Here is a 13,966-nt window from a genome sequence, read left to right on the forward strand (position 1 = left end):
CAACGCACTTGTAACGCCTCTTGTGTTTATAGTGTCCATGGGCGGCGGCGATTGCATACCAAGTGAAATCTGCTCTTTTCCTCGTGTTCCATTAAAAAAAAATATACAAATAACTTACTTATCGGGTAAATCGGGCGCAGGTGATGAAACTACGACATCGCCGAGACGAACGTGTCTGGCATAATCTGTGTAGTGAGGTACCCCGCCTCCGACGCCGACGAGAAACACATATTCCACCTGCAAATAGAATGCCGTTAATCTCATATACAATTACAATCAGTACTGCCAAAGGCCAAGTGATATTCCGTGGCATAATATGGCTTAGAAATGAGGTCGATATTTAAAACCTGAAGGTGACTGGATTATGAGAGCAAATAGTCTTGAAACGAATGGTGAAGGAAAACGTAGTAAGGAAACCTGGGCTTCCTAATTATTATAAGGTTGAAATCGCCCATCCGCATTAAGCAAGGGTGTTAAATATGCTGAAACCTTCGTTTGAGAAGATGCCTTTGCTCAGCAGTGGGCACCTATAGGAAGATGTGTTGTAACGTAACGTAACTCTCTCTCTCTCTCTCTGTCTCTCTCTCTGTAACGGCTATAACTGCCAAAGTTTAGTATAAGTATCACCAAGATTTCTAGAGTTAATTTAACCCAGTTGTCTAAATAACGTAGGTAATGTGACTTCAAAGAGATCAGTTTTAAAATAATAAACAACTTTATTTTGTTCATATATCCTACTTTGGCACTTCGGATCCGCATATCAAAATATAAATGAATAAATGAAATTAAATATTATTCAATAACATATATTTTTTAGAAAATTATATTTAAGTATGACGAATATAGGCATATGCAACGTGCATTAGTAATACCAGGAAGGTATCCCTTACAAAATTATTTAAATTTAATGTAACCTAATAATAAGCTATATTTTTATCAATTTGGTTAACCATGAAGTACGTCAAAAACCTTTAGCAGATTTTATACCTTACGCAAATCAGGTATTTGTCATGTTAGTTTTTATTATTATGATATAATAAAATATTTGTATTTAATGCACATTAAATGCTAATCACTTCGCTGTGCAACACCGGTTTCTCCACACGTAGCTAAAAATTGTAAGTCTCGGTCGCGGCTTAAAACCTGTCAAGCACCTTCGAACGGTAGACACCATGTAAGTAAGCCTATGATATTATTTAAAAACTCAATTAAATAGTCTTTACCCACGTAGTAACTCAGATTTAAGCTTAATTATTATTATTTATTTGATGGCAATTTTAACAAAACAAGTTCTTAGGCGTCCATAAACCATATTTACTTTAGGTACCGCAACGAATTTAGGTGTATAAATATAATTGTAGAAATTATATAAGCACTGTGCCCATTTTATAATAACTATCGCGAGACATACTAAATCAACTAAAATTCACGGTTTACTCACGTAAATTTATGGAGAAAAGCTCTACTAGTTTCGAATCGAGGGACTCTTCATCATGTGCAATGTGCGCAGACTTGGCGAGTGTTGCCAGTAGGCTGCGTTAATTCTTCATTAATTTACGTGAGTAAACCGAGATTTTTAGTTAATATTGTGCCTATATTCATATAGGTGACTAAGGAATGTGAGCGTATCCACAGAATCGATAAAAACATGTAGAGGTTATCAGACAAAGCATTTATTTCAATTTACCTACACCACATAGAGGGAGTTATCTCTTCTCAGTCAGTCTCTTTTAACTGACTGTAGGCAAGGTATTGTTTTTATCTTTTGTATTATATAATATATCTAATTAAAGAATAATATGGGTCAAAGAACATAAATACATCATAAAACAGCCATATTTTTGAAATAAAAGTACTTGTTGATTACTGGAAAATAACAGTAGAATAATAATTGACGCTAAAACAATTTGTTGAACCTCGAAACAGTAGCGCAAACAATAACTCGTTTATCAAATACCAACCAGATACGTTGAACAGATGGCAACAAAGTTATTCCAACTGTTTAGTAGGTATATCAATCCATACGAGCTAATTCTGTCCTTACGGTAACCAAACATGCCAATCCCATGCAATCACGGCTATTTCACGCATGGATACAAAGTAGACGCAACTCGAGGCAACTGATATAGTATATTTATCAATCACTATTAATATCGATATAGACCTACATTTCGTAGATTTAAAAATAAACTTCAATGTTAAAATAGCCAGCAAAATCATGTGTTCATGAATTCTTGATCAGGCAGATGTTTGAATATCAATGGACATTAAAAAACACCAAGAGTGAATCTGATTTAGTTCTTCGAATGAACAAGCCACAAATATTTTACTGACGTCCTGGACTGACGTGGCAGGTTTACTAATGGTCTCATTTAAGAATCCACCTAATGTCATAGTGAACAAAGGCTCTCATTGGAGTTCTTATTTTGCAGTCATTTAAGTTCATATTAGGTAATTTGTCACCAAGCTTATTTTGCAGTCATTTAAGTTCATATTAGGTAATTTGTCACCAAGCTTATTTTGCAGTCATTTAAGTTCATATTAGGTAATTTGTCACCAAGCTTATAAATCTTTTATTTGATATTAAAACAAGTAAAAGCTGCCCGATACATAGGTATTTGACCTGACTGAAACAATCGATGACTCTTAATTTTGTGCATATGACTCAACAGTTTAAGCACACAATAGGCATGCCACAACTAAAGTTGCAAAATCAAACTGCACACGTCGAAAAAAGGATACAAAATGTGAGGTTCTGAATCACATGGATTGACATGAGTAGTAGGCGCGTGGTTCATTCAATATTATACGCAAGTTTTAAAAACATTAGTTAGCTTATCAATGAGTGGGTTTACGTCATTATAGTAATGATTAATGAGGTAATGAAAGTAGGAAACCACAATATATTATGTAGGAAGTTTTAGAGAGTGACATTGTGAATTTGCTTGGCAAAGCGTACCGTATTAGAACGATAAACTACATTATGAAGAACTTAAACGCATAAATTCACCTGCATGTTCTTTCCCTCAAGGTCACGGCCGCCTTCGTTTCTTAAACTTTAAATTCATAATTTTGGGACATAAACCAAATTACCTGCATAGCTTTACAGTTCTCTAACGTGAATTTCCATTCTAGCACCGGGATAAAGAGAGTGAGAAGGTAATAAAGTAATATTGGCTATCACTTCATTACCATAATATTCTATCCGTATGTCTAACGTCATTTGAAAATACCGGGACAGAAATGTAGGGACGTTTAGGAAAAATTACGGCATAAGGAAATTGAATGTAAATAGTCTCTGTAATTTTTATTTCACCGGTTCGGCAGGAGTCCACGGTCTCACAGAAAAACGCGTGAAACGGCGGTTGCGTAGCGTTTTGCCGTGTGAGTGAGGTTACTGGAGACATGTATTCTTTGCCAAAGACTTTGATTTAATTGTCCCATGAGACTGATTTTATTTAAAAGCTTTTAATCACTATGTTTTGGGTTTTACGACGCGGTGTCATAATGGAACCCCGAGAGGCGAGAGGTTGGTCTATAATATTGTTGAAAGTTGCGTAATTGAATTTAGAAGAAGGACATTGAATTTTTATAAGGAAACGCTAGATTTTGTCATTCATAATACGGTCCAGCAGGGATATTGACCATCTTTGAAGACGGTTTTAAATCTTATATTTTTTACAAAAAATTTTGACTGCACGGTTGGTGCGGTGGCAACTGGCTGCCGCGCAACGGGTAGCGGGTTCGATTCCCGCACGGAGCAACTCTTTGTGTGATCCACAAATTGTTGTTTCGGGTCTGGGTGTCATGTGTATGTGAACTTGTATGTTTGTAAACGCACCCACGACACAGGAGAAAATCCTAGTGCGGGGCAAAGTTTTTTGAAAAAAAAAAAAAAAAAAGAAACTGTTTGAATTGTGTTTAGTTAGCAGATAGGTGTTCAGGAGTCTTCGTAGGTCCACTGTGACTAATTAGTAGTAGACATGTAGTACTTTAAAATGATATAACAACATAATAATCGGAAGTGTTCGCGTCGTTCCAGTCTAATAATGTCACTAGTGTTGGAATTTGGTCACGCTTCATCAGAATATTTCGGAAGACAATGACAATCCCGTCATACGAAACAAATGACAGGCCTGTATAAACTCCCAGACATTTTGTCTGTCTACTGGGCTTTTCCAAACTAGAAGGAATAGATTCAGTCTTAACTAGGCACCATCTACAGATAAGAACACGCAAAGATTATAGTAGTCATAGTTAACTCGCTGTTTGAATTCAAGGTATCTGACTACACATATAGTATATCATCCTAAATACTTAAAGTTAGGCGTTAAATAAATATAGGTACAACGAACCTTTTGGAAGATACCAAGCAGTCTTGTGGTGGTGTTACCAGCAGCTGTCATTGCTTCTCGAGTTCGACCCACGGATGGCAGTTTTGTCGTCACCACCCGATGATTCCCGATGGTACCCAAAGTATACACGTTGGATTCCCCTGAAAAGGAATTATGAATATAAAATCTGTAAACTGTGCACAAGTATCCGAATCTTAAAAGATGTTGGTTGGTTTGTTTGAATTCAAGGTCAAGTCGCGACTTAAGGTAGGTTAGTGGTTCATCAGATCACGCTAGACGCTAATTTGGTTTAAAGTGCCGCTAAGTATGACCTAACTGCGTTCAGAATGCAAATTCTTCAGGGATATATATTTACATCAACCACCATAATTAATCGGCTTAAGTATTTCAGAAGGTGGTTTAGTTACATTTACAGAACTATAGATGTTGGCATTTTAATATCCTTCTAGTCCAAGAAACAATTCATTTATTTATTGACTATCATTAGTTAAATACATAGGCATTTGAACAAGTATTACATAAACGATTAAATAACATGAAAACAATACGTGATTTTGTTTGTGTTTACGAGTTACAGGATGAACTTTATCCTGTCTTGGTGGAGTGAAGGGAACTCCCGTACGAGGATATTGATGGAAATAAATAATACAAACTGTCAACTACAACCATATAAAGCAGACAAGTTTATACACTTTGACGTATTTAAACAATTCGCAACCTAATGAATCATTAAAAGGCAGTGTTTAAATAAAAGGATCATCCGCTAATATTGATTAGTGTCAATCAACTGCTAATTGGTATAGTCCTATTGGGACTACCAATAAATTAAATACTAATTAAGTAATTGTGCAGTTAAATCATCACTTAGTTGACAATCGTGTTCCGTACATTACACAAGTGACCAGTTTGTGAGTGAAGACATTATAAGTGTTTTAATTTAATAACAAAAATGGCAGTGACAAGATTATCGTTCGTGTCAGTTTTAATTGTGCTCGTGATAAGTTACAAGCAAGGTGCAGCACGTTCCACCGCGGATATAACAAAGACCGAGTAAGTATTGATCATGAGGATTTTTATTTCTCTATATCTGTATTTAATTGTTTAAATATTAGTAGCTAATAGAAAAACGTACGAATTCTAAAGAAACTTGTAATTTACTTTTAGGTTGGATGTTGCTGAAGGGTTCCGGATAGGCACAAATGGCAATATAACATTTAGGATGCCAGCAATTATATCAAGAAACGTTATTATAGTCATCAATGGAATAATAAACCCACAACATGCAACGTAAGTACAATTTTCATCGAAATATGTGTATTTTTTTTTTTATAATTAGTTCAAATTCGTATTTACTTATATGATAGAGTGGTATATCAAAATTAAATGTTTTCTGTTAAATTTACAGGTTAACCGTGGAGTTGCCGTCAGAAAGTGGTGGGCCAAGTTGCCTAATTCAATACGACTTTAGTAAAAATATTCTAAATATAACACAAGCCGCTGATGACACTGTCTATGCCCTATACACTGATCTTCAAATCACACCTGAACTTTCTGGTAATTTTTTTTATATATAAATATATTTTTATTGTAGGCTCAAACCTGTAAATGTAATTCGTTCTTTTCGTATGTCTTCGATCTAATGAACTGCATTGCCCTTTTTTCAATTATATATCAGATTTTTCTTTTAGTGATAACTTGTTTAATGCTTTTTTTTTTTACAGTTGGGCCTTCTTTTATTTTGACCTTACATGCAAGGGTCGACACTAACGAAAAACACTTGCTTGGTGTGACTTTCAATGGAAACGGTGATGGTGAAAGTGAACAATTATTGTGCAAGATCCAGAAATTCGAAGACATTGATAAAATAGTGATAAAGGAAGGTGTCGCAACAGTGAGCAGTTTGTTTTACAAATTCAAGTGAAAACATTAGAAAGCCATTAATTGTCATCTAAAGTCACTTATAGTTGAGTTATTGTGATGAGGAAACACATTTATTATAGAGTAAAATTATTAACAGACGTGGCGTTCATTACACGGGACTCATGACAGAACTGGTGGAAAGCGAGTTTGTGTAATTTATCTCTTTTTGGCCATACGTCGACGCTCTTTCGCACACTTCGGATGCATATTGTATTCAGTTTTTAACTTAGTAGTATTATTTCGTTCGTTGTGCTAAGAGCACGCAGATATTGTGTTAGTGTAAACGCCGGTATTAGATGTAAGTATTCAATTGTACAGATCAATGCATGTACTTAACAATTAGCCTGTAATATTTATATTCTAGTTTAGATAATTAAAATGCTCAATTGGCAAATTGAATGCTCAAATATGGTTAAGACAAACATTGTACCTATAGTTTTTTTCTAGTCAGAAACTGAGCGAATAGTTCCTATCAACTGTGTAGTATTATTACCTACATCTAAGTACAAAATAGCAATTAAGTAATAAAGTAAGAAATAATAAATTTTAAAATAGTTTAATTTATTTACCCCCCACATTGAAGACAGGCGTTGAAAACGAACGCAGACTTATGATTATGTGACTAGGATTAATCAGTTTTGGCTCTAGATAGCCTAACAAAAAATCTTCTTCGGATAAAAAAAAAACTCGAATCCGATCCACAAATAAACAATACTTATTTTTTCTATAACATATAAATCTTCTTTTATATAAAAAATGACAGACACAACCTGATAGAAATAATAGTGAAGGGTTCTTTAGAAATGGGGATGTGTCTAGAAAACAACATGAAATCCATACGTGACTTGTGTGGATTTCATGTTTCTACCCATTCGAAGATATAAAAAGCGTCATGTCATATTTTCCACAGAAAATATATAACTACTAGCGGACCCGACAGACGTTGTCCTGTCTACACGTCGTTAATTTGAAAATTTTAAACTTTTTTTAATAAGCTAAAACATTCTGGACCATTTCGATAAAAATTATTAATATTTAAATGTTATGACAACATCTAACGTCATTAATATTTGACACTGCGATGATAGCGCCGTCTGTCGGATCCTATGTAAAACATTCCAAAATCAACAACTACTAATAAATTAAAAATTAATTAAAAAAACATTGTCCAGCAGACAAAATTGTGAATCTAAACCATTCTCAGATCCCCTTGAACACACACAAAAAAAATCATCAAAATCGGTCCAGTTGTTTAAGAGAAGTTCAGTGACATACACACTTACAGAAGAATTATATATATAAAGATAAAGTAAAGGAGATTCAACTACTAGCCGATAGAATTTCAAATATTCTATGAAAATCATCCAATGACTTTTGCTACCTTGGGCGAGGCGAGAGGGAGTGTCAGACTCTTACTGACTAAAAACCACCATGTTTCTACTCAACTAGCTAGGTAGTCCGCAGCTCCAGGTTTAATCCCTACTTAAGGGACCTTCTGTCTTAAGTTATTATGTAAATTGCAATATTACATTTATTTTACGTTTTAAATGAAATAGATCGACTTGCTCATCCCACGTAACCATGCAATAAACTAAACAAGTGTGTGAACTTGTGTTTACATGCGATGGCCAAGTTAAACTATTTTATTTAACACGTAAAGTAAATGTAAACGGATATGATACCGTAACCAAGATTTTATAATGCGTCTTTCTGTATTTACAAACAAAATATTCGTTCGAAACCGTAAAGATATTTTATCTGTTTTTTTTACTGATAACGTAGTACTTGAGGTATATGATAAATCGAGGTTAAAGAAGGAGAACTGTATATCGTTATTTAGTCAATGATTTGTCGGTGTTCGGAGTGGACAGTGAAAAACCCCAAAAGAAACCGAAAAACAAGTTAGTATTTGTTTACGGAATAGGTACAGTGACAATAAAATCGTATGGTCGTCTAATTATTTAGGGTTTATTTTCGAGAGTAACTGAAGGATAATTTATAATTTGATGATGTACCAATTTTTTTTTAAATTGAAGATGCGCGCGAGCCCTTCCTCCTCCAGATCCCACGGCAATAATCTAGCAAGGAGGTTCGTCACCTCCCCGGAGATCTTGCGATATCCACGGATCAGCCGGATGACCCTCTGGCACGGGAGCAGCGCCTGTGTTGGTTACCGCAACAGGCTCAGCGCCCAAACAGTCACAGCGCTGTCGCTGCGCATTTCATGTAGTTGTTATTGTTACTTCAGTACTGAGATCAACGCTGTCGTGTACGCTGTTAGAATTTCGCTACCTCTTGAGCATGATTGAGCGCGAGGGCAGTCCCTCTCGCTCTATCATGATGGATGCCGTGGGATGGTCGGCTAGAATGCTGTCTCCCATTTTTGCGAAGCAGTTACGCTAGCTAAGAAGGAGGAACAAACCACGTCACACCACAGCTATCGCGGGAGAGTACCAAACGCAAATTAAAACCACCCGAAGTCATCCTGTTCCTATTCCTGCTTTTCAAACCGGAGTCCCGGTAAACCCGCTAGGTAGTCCGCAGCTCTGAGTCAGGAATCAGCCCTACTGGGCCCCATCCGTGGTGGTCTGATGACTCACTGAGGCGTGCGTGGAACGTGACGCTCTGTACGGACGGGTCTGGTTCTGGTCGGTTGCGGTACCCTTTACGGTGGTCGGAGATAATCGTGCGATCCCCGGTGCCCGGAGTGTCTCGCGACGGCTGGGGCCTGACGTGGTTCGTTCCCTCACACGCCGCGCCTCCTTTGCTAGCATGACTGCTTCGCAAATGAAGGAGACGGCATCACAGTCTTCCTCGCTCCGCACCATGGCCTGAACCAATACCGGACACGAGAGGTCGCCGTCGCCGACCACATTCTTGAGGACACGGCGGTACTCAGCCCATGCAGGGTAGACCGCCACCGTATGTTCCACCGTGTCCTCCAGGCGTTCTTCGCCGTGATGAGAACCAGGCTTTTCCTCCCGCAAGTAATACGCTAGTATTAATATACATAATATTTGTTTATAGTATTAGAAACCAGAGACCAGTCGACGAGCCTTACTTAAGCAGCCGCAAATAATCTCCGGATAAACGGAAACGTCGGTGTCAATATGGGGACTGCGTTATCACTAAAGAATATCAGAAATCAAGAAAAAACGTTTTTGACACAAAAACAATTGGAACTGAATGATGAAATTACCATCGAGTGCGAGATTCCAAAGGAGAATAAAAAAATGTATGTATTCTGCTAGTAAAATAACGGTGTGTTGGTGTGCTAATATCAAATCTAATAAATAATAATAGATTAGACAAACTTATTATAGATTAATTAGAAGTTGTTATAATAAAGATGAGTGTATAACATAATATGGACCAATTTTAGAACTGTTTTAATAAAAACATTGAATTAAATCTGCATTCCTGTAATATTTCTTGAGAAATCGTAAATATTTTTGTTTCCATGCACATAATCATCCACTGGTATAAAACAAAAATTAGAAGATTGTTAACTTATTCTTATGAGTGTTTGATAGTTTGCCATCATCGTTTACGATAACTCTCTTTATTATCAAGACAGAATGTAATTTTGAATTATTATGTAATTGTTTTAATTTCAGCTTGACAATTGGATTAGTGACAGGAAATAGCCAACCAGATCCTAAAAACGTTGCTTGTCAAGTAGATGTGAAAGAAGATAGAACTGTAGAAGTAAAATCAGTTAATAAGGGCACTATCAAACAGCATCCAATAGACCCAACAAAAATTGATGGTAAGTATTTGCATTGATTTTTATTATGAGTACCTAATTTCTGGGACTGATCTAGACAAGACTAGATTTACTACTCCACAAATCTGTTAGAAAGTCTAAAAATATATATGGGTTTACTTATATTTGACGTCCAACAACCAATGATCGGCAAAGTTAAATGTTATCAGAAAAATATAAAAAAAAATCTAAGTCCTACAGTTTTTAAATTAAACTTATGTTTATCCACGAAAAAGTACACCCTGTGCAGTCTTTTGACTCTTGTTGCTACAAATCTTTATTTTTTCGTCTGCAGTCTTCCTTACATTATCCTGAATAGTGCTCCAATTATGGAATCATAAATTTTAGCCAACTGCTTTAGATTTGAAAACATTGTTAGTTTTAGAGGAACCAAATACTCTGAATAAAATTTTCACCTTACTAAGGACTGTACTTATTATGTATGGCGCTATTGGCAAATTTCACCAAAGTTGGCGCATTTAATAAGGATTATAAAATGGTATAGCACTTTGCAAATTATTTCTTAAATTACACAATAAAAGATTTTTCAACGAAACTCCGTTTCGATGAATTTATTTGAACTTACTAAAAATTCTTCTAATGTAAGTACTCAAATCATTCGTTATAACCTCGTATGCACTACACTTTATTTGTTAATCATGTTGAAAATCAGCGACGATCTCTTTACAAACAACATTGCCTGTCTACTCATGATTTCGCTTGCAGCTTTCGTCGGCAATATTTCTAGACTTACTAGAGGATCTGATGTTGTTTATCATGTTTCACTAAATAATATTGAATGATTGCAATATGATGTTCATAGTGCATCAAACACATTATCAAATGTGTAGTAAAATCAAAAGGAACGGACGCGGCAGATTCATGTACACAGCATATCGACGCGGTAGTGGTATGGTGGGTGAGCCCTTACGCACAATTACTCGTCATATCCCCATCAAAAAAAAAAAAAGAAATGGGTGAATCCTCCGATTATGTTACGTGTTCATGCCTTGTATCAAATTGATGAAGCATCAAATATTCTTTAGTTTGTCGAGAAAGAGTTATTTGCACCGTATACAAGATTGCAGGTAAAGCAACGGCGCAAAAAAGCCAGTGCTCAGCTAATCTGCCGAAGCCCGAGTACGATGGCTCGAGATGCACAACACCAGTTCGTCTAGCGATAATATTGCCGACGAATGCTGCAAGCGAAATCACGGGTACACAGACAAAATTGTTTGACAAGAGATCCTCGCTGATTTTCAATATGAATACTGTCTAATGCATTTTATAACGTATGATTTGAGTACATTAGAAGAATTTTTAGTAAGTTCAAATAAATTCATCGAAACGGAGTTTCGTTGAAAAATCTTTTTTTGTGTCGAATATAAGAAATAATTTGCAAAGTGCTATACCATTTTATAATCCTTATTAAATGCGCCAACTTTGGTGAAATTTGCCACTACTAGCGCCATACATAATTTATTCAGTACAGTCACTTAAAGTAAGGTGAAAATTTTATTCAAGTATTTGGTTCCTCTAAAACTAACAATGTTTTCCAATCTAAAGCAGTTGGCTAAGAATTTATGATTCCATATTACTGAAGCACTATTCAGGATAATGTAAGGAAGACTGCAGACGAAAAAATAAAGATTTGTAGCAACAAGAGTCAAAAGACTGGCACAGGGTGTACTTTTTCGTGGATAACACTTAAGTCACTGTAAATTAAGAACTGCAGGACTAAGTAGTTTTTTTTTTTATATTTTTCCGATAATAGTTCCTACCTTGCCGATCACCTGGTGCCACTTGGACGTCGTTTTCAGGAATACCCTGTATTTGAAAAACCGCATAAACTTTATCAACCTGCAAGTAAAGGTTACATTTTTCTTTTAACCATAAACCATACTATGCATTATTATAATTAATAACTGAGGAAACATTTTACCTATCGAAAATAAATATACTTTTAATTTAAACTTTTTTCCAGGTACCATAATAAGTACAAAGTTTATAGTAAGGCAAAGTAAGAACGTGGTGGATATACATCTGGATGAATCACACTTGGCATCTGTGCCTGTACTTGATGTAAGCAGTATCAGATTTATATCTGTAAAAGGTGATATTACTAAATTCACAATACGTTTTGAGTAGCAAAACGTATTATAAATTTAGTAATATCACCTTTATTGTTTGTATTATCAGAACAAGAAACCAACTAATATGTATTTTTATCTAATATCTATCTTATGCTAATAGGTACTGTCTTATAGTTGGGCCATTACAAACGTGCGAACTGAACAATAAGTCATTTGTTAGTTATAAACACTAGTATTGTATAAGAGTAATGTATAATATCCTACTTAAGCATTTAGATATTTTTACTGCCGCTGAATATTCCACCTTAAAACTAGTAACTTACGATTTATTTTTATTTGTGTTTTTTTTTGTCAGTCGTGAGAAGACGTGAGAAGTATTAAATGGAGGTATATGACGTTGTCTTCTAAATTCCACTATTTATCTCATATTATAGTATATATGTAGATTAAACTATGTAGTATTGTTTCTGAGTACTGATATGCTACTCAATGAACCTAAGTCCATTAGTATTACCAACATTTGTGTATGGATGAAATTTATATTGATAATGAAAATTATATTTGTATTATTACTAATCCCAGTGTTAATTAAGGCGTTTCCTATAGAGTGCTATGGGGGATAATTATTTTAGTCAACATATAAAGCGTTCCAAACTTATCTGCCGTGGATTTAATGGGAGGTGGTGTTGTGTTTAAAGATTACAATGGTAAATATAAATGATTGATTATGAGTTTTTTTTTTCATACAAAAAAATATGTATGAGTTTGTTATGACAGAGCTATCTCTTCCACGGTCTCTATCGCTTCGTCTATGAAAAACATTATGCATATTTGTGAACTATTTTATGCAGAGTAGAGTTAAAATTTAACTTTTATGTACCCTCAAATGAATTAACTGGTCCTGGAAATTTCTTTACCATTGTAATCTTCAAACACAACACTACCTGCCAATAAAGTCGTGGCAGACTATTTTAGAACACCTTATGCGTATAATTCGATTTAACTTATCAAATAAGACGTGAGAAGCTTTTGAGTATTCTTGTCAAAATCTTTGTTTATAATTGTTTGTCTCTAAGTATCTATGTCCCTCTATGTTATATGCTTAGACGTGTAAAATCAACTTGTAACAAGATTATGAATACAATTTTAATCTCATTTGTTTTGTTTTAACAGAATCTCAGAATACTTAATCCCTACAAATCTATATCTATACCGTATGGGCAGACCTTTTATGACTTAATTTAAGCCACGTATTTGTTATCACATTGGCTGATGAATCTGATGATATACGAAAAATTTGCGAAATATGCCCAGTAGGTAAGCCAAAGCCAAATTTGTACACTCTTTACAAATTTTTAACATTATTACAGTAGCGCCGCGTGTTCGTAACATTCCTTGACAACCTACAACATTACAGCTCTTCTGTGGTTTAAGTACATAGAGCTCTTCACTCAAGAATATAATATTTGTTTTTTAATATTTATATTCTTTGAACATTATTATTTTTTTAATTTTCTTGTTTCGTTAAAATATGCTTCTGTGGACGACTACTACTTGTAGTTTCATTTAAATCGTATGAGTGATCTCCATATTGTATATTACATATATAAAAAATCAATTGCTAAGTAAATAAATTAGTCTCGCTGAAATTCGAGAACGGCTGAACTGATTTCTTGAATTATTTGTAGAAGTCCAGGGAAGGTTTAAAAGGTGAGAATGAGAAATTATGTTTGAGGCGGCACGAAGTTTGCCGGGTAGTTGAAAATATCATTATTTTTATTTATTTCATAAAAACCATCAAAAACATCCTGTAAAAACGACCAACGCTCGCA

General features: G+C 35.0%; 2 protein-coding genes across 6 annotated transcripts in view; one reads left to right on the top strand and one right to left on the bottom strand.

The window, feature by feature from the left end:
- The window catches only part of LOC118268125 (uncharacterized), a 54,998-nt gene that overhangs the window by 11,971 nt on the left and 29,061 nt on the right, over nucleotides 1–13,966 (bottom strand). For all 4 annotated transcript variants that reach the window (XM_050706592.1, XM_050706594.1, XM_050706591.1 and 1 more), the window contains 2 exons: nucleotides 4,356–4,495; nucleotides 119–237 (listed from right to left, as the gene is read on the bottom strand). In XM_050706592.1, coding sequence (XP_050562549.1) covers nucleotides 119–237; nucleotides 4,356–4,495 — 259 coding nt within the window. The remainder of the gene's footprint in view (nucleotides 1–118; nucleotides 238–4,355; nucleotides 4,496–13,966) is intronic.
- LOC118268101 (uncharacterized) lies at nucleotides 4,549–13,417 on the top strand. Of its 2 annotated transcripts, none has more exons than XM_035582369.2 (7): nucleotides 4,549–5,405; nucleotides 5,520–5,642; nucleotides 5,761–5,909; nucleotides 6,077–6,573; nucleotides 9,303–9,510; nucleotides 9,893–10,044; nucleotides 12,026–13,417. In XM_035582369.2, the coding sequence occupies exons 1-4, from the start codon at nucleotides 5,305–5,307 to the stop codon at nucleotides 6,274–6,276; spliced, it is 573 nt and encodes a 190-aa protein (XP_035438262.2). In that variant the 5' UTR covers nucleotides 4,549–5,304; the 3' UTR covers nucleotides 6,277–6,573; nucleotides 9,303–9,510; nucleotides 9,893–10,044; nucleotides 12,026–13,417. The 2 variants fall into 2 exon arrangements, with proteins under 2 accessions (XP_035438262.2, XP_035438260.2); XM_035582367.2 differs by having other exon boundaries at nucleotides 9,309–9,510.

The sequence above is a fragment of the Spodoptera frugiperda genome, chromosome 29, assembly GCF_023101765.2.
Source record: "Spodoptera frugiperda isolate SF20-4 chromosome 29, AGI-APGP_CSIRO_Sfru_2.0, whole genome shotgun sequence".
NCBI lineage: Eukaryota > Metazoa > Arthropoda > Insecta > Lepidoptera > Noctuidae > Spodoptera > Spodoptera frugiperda.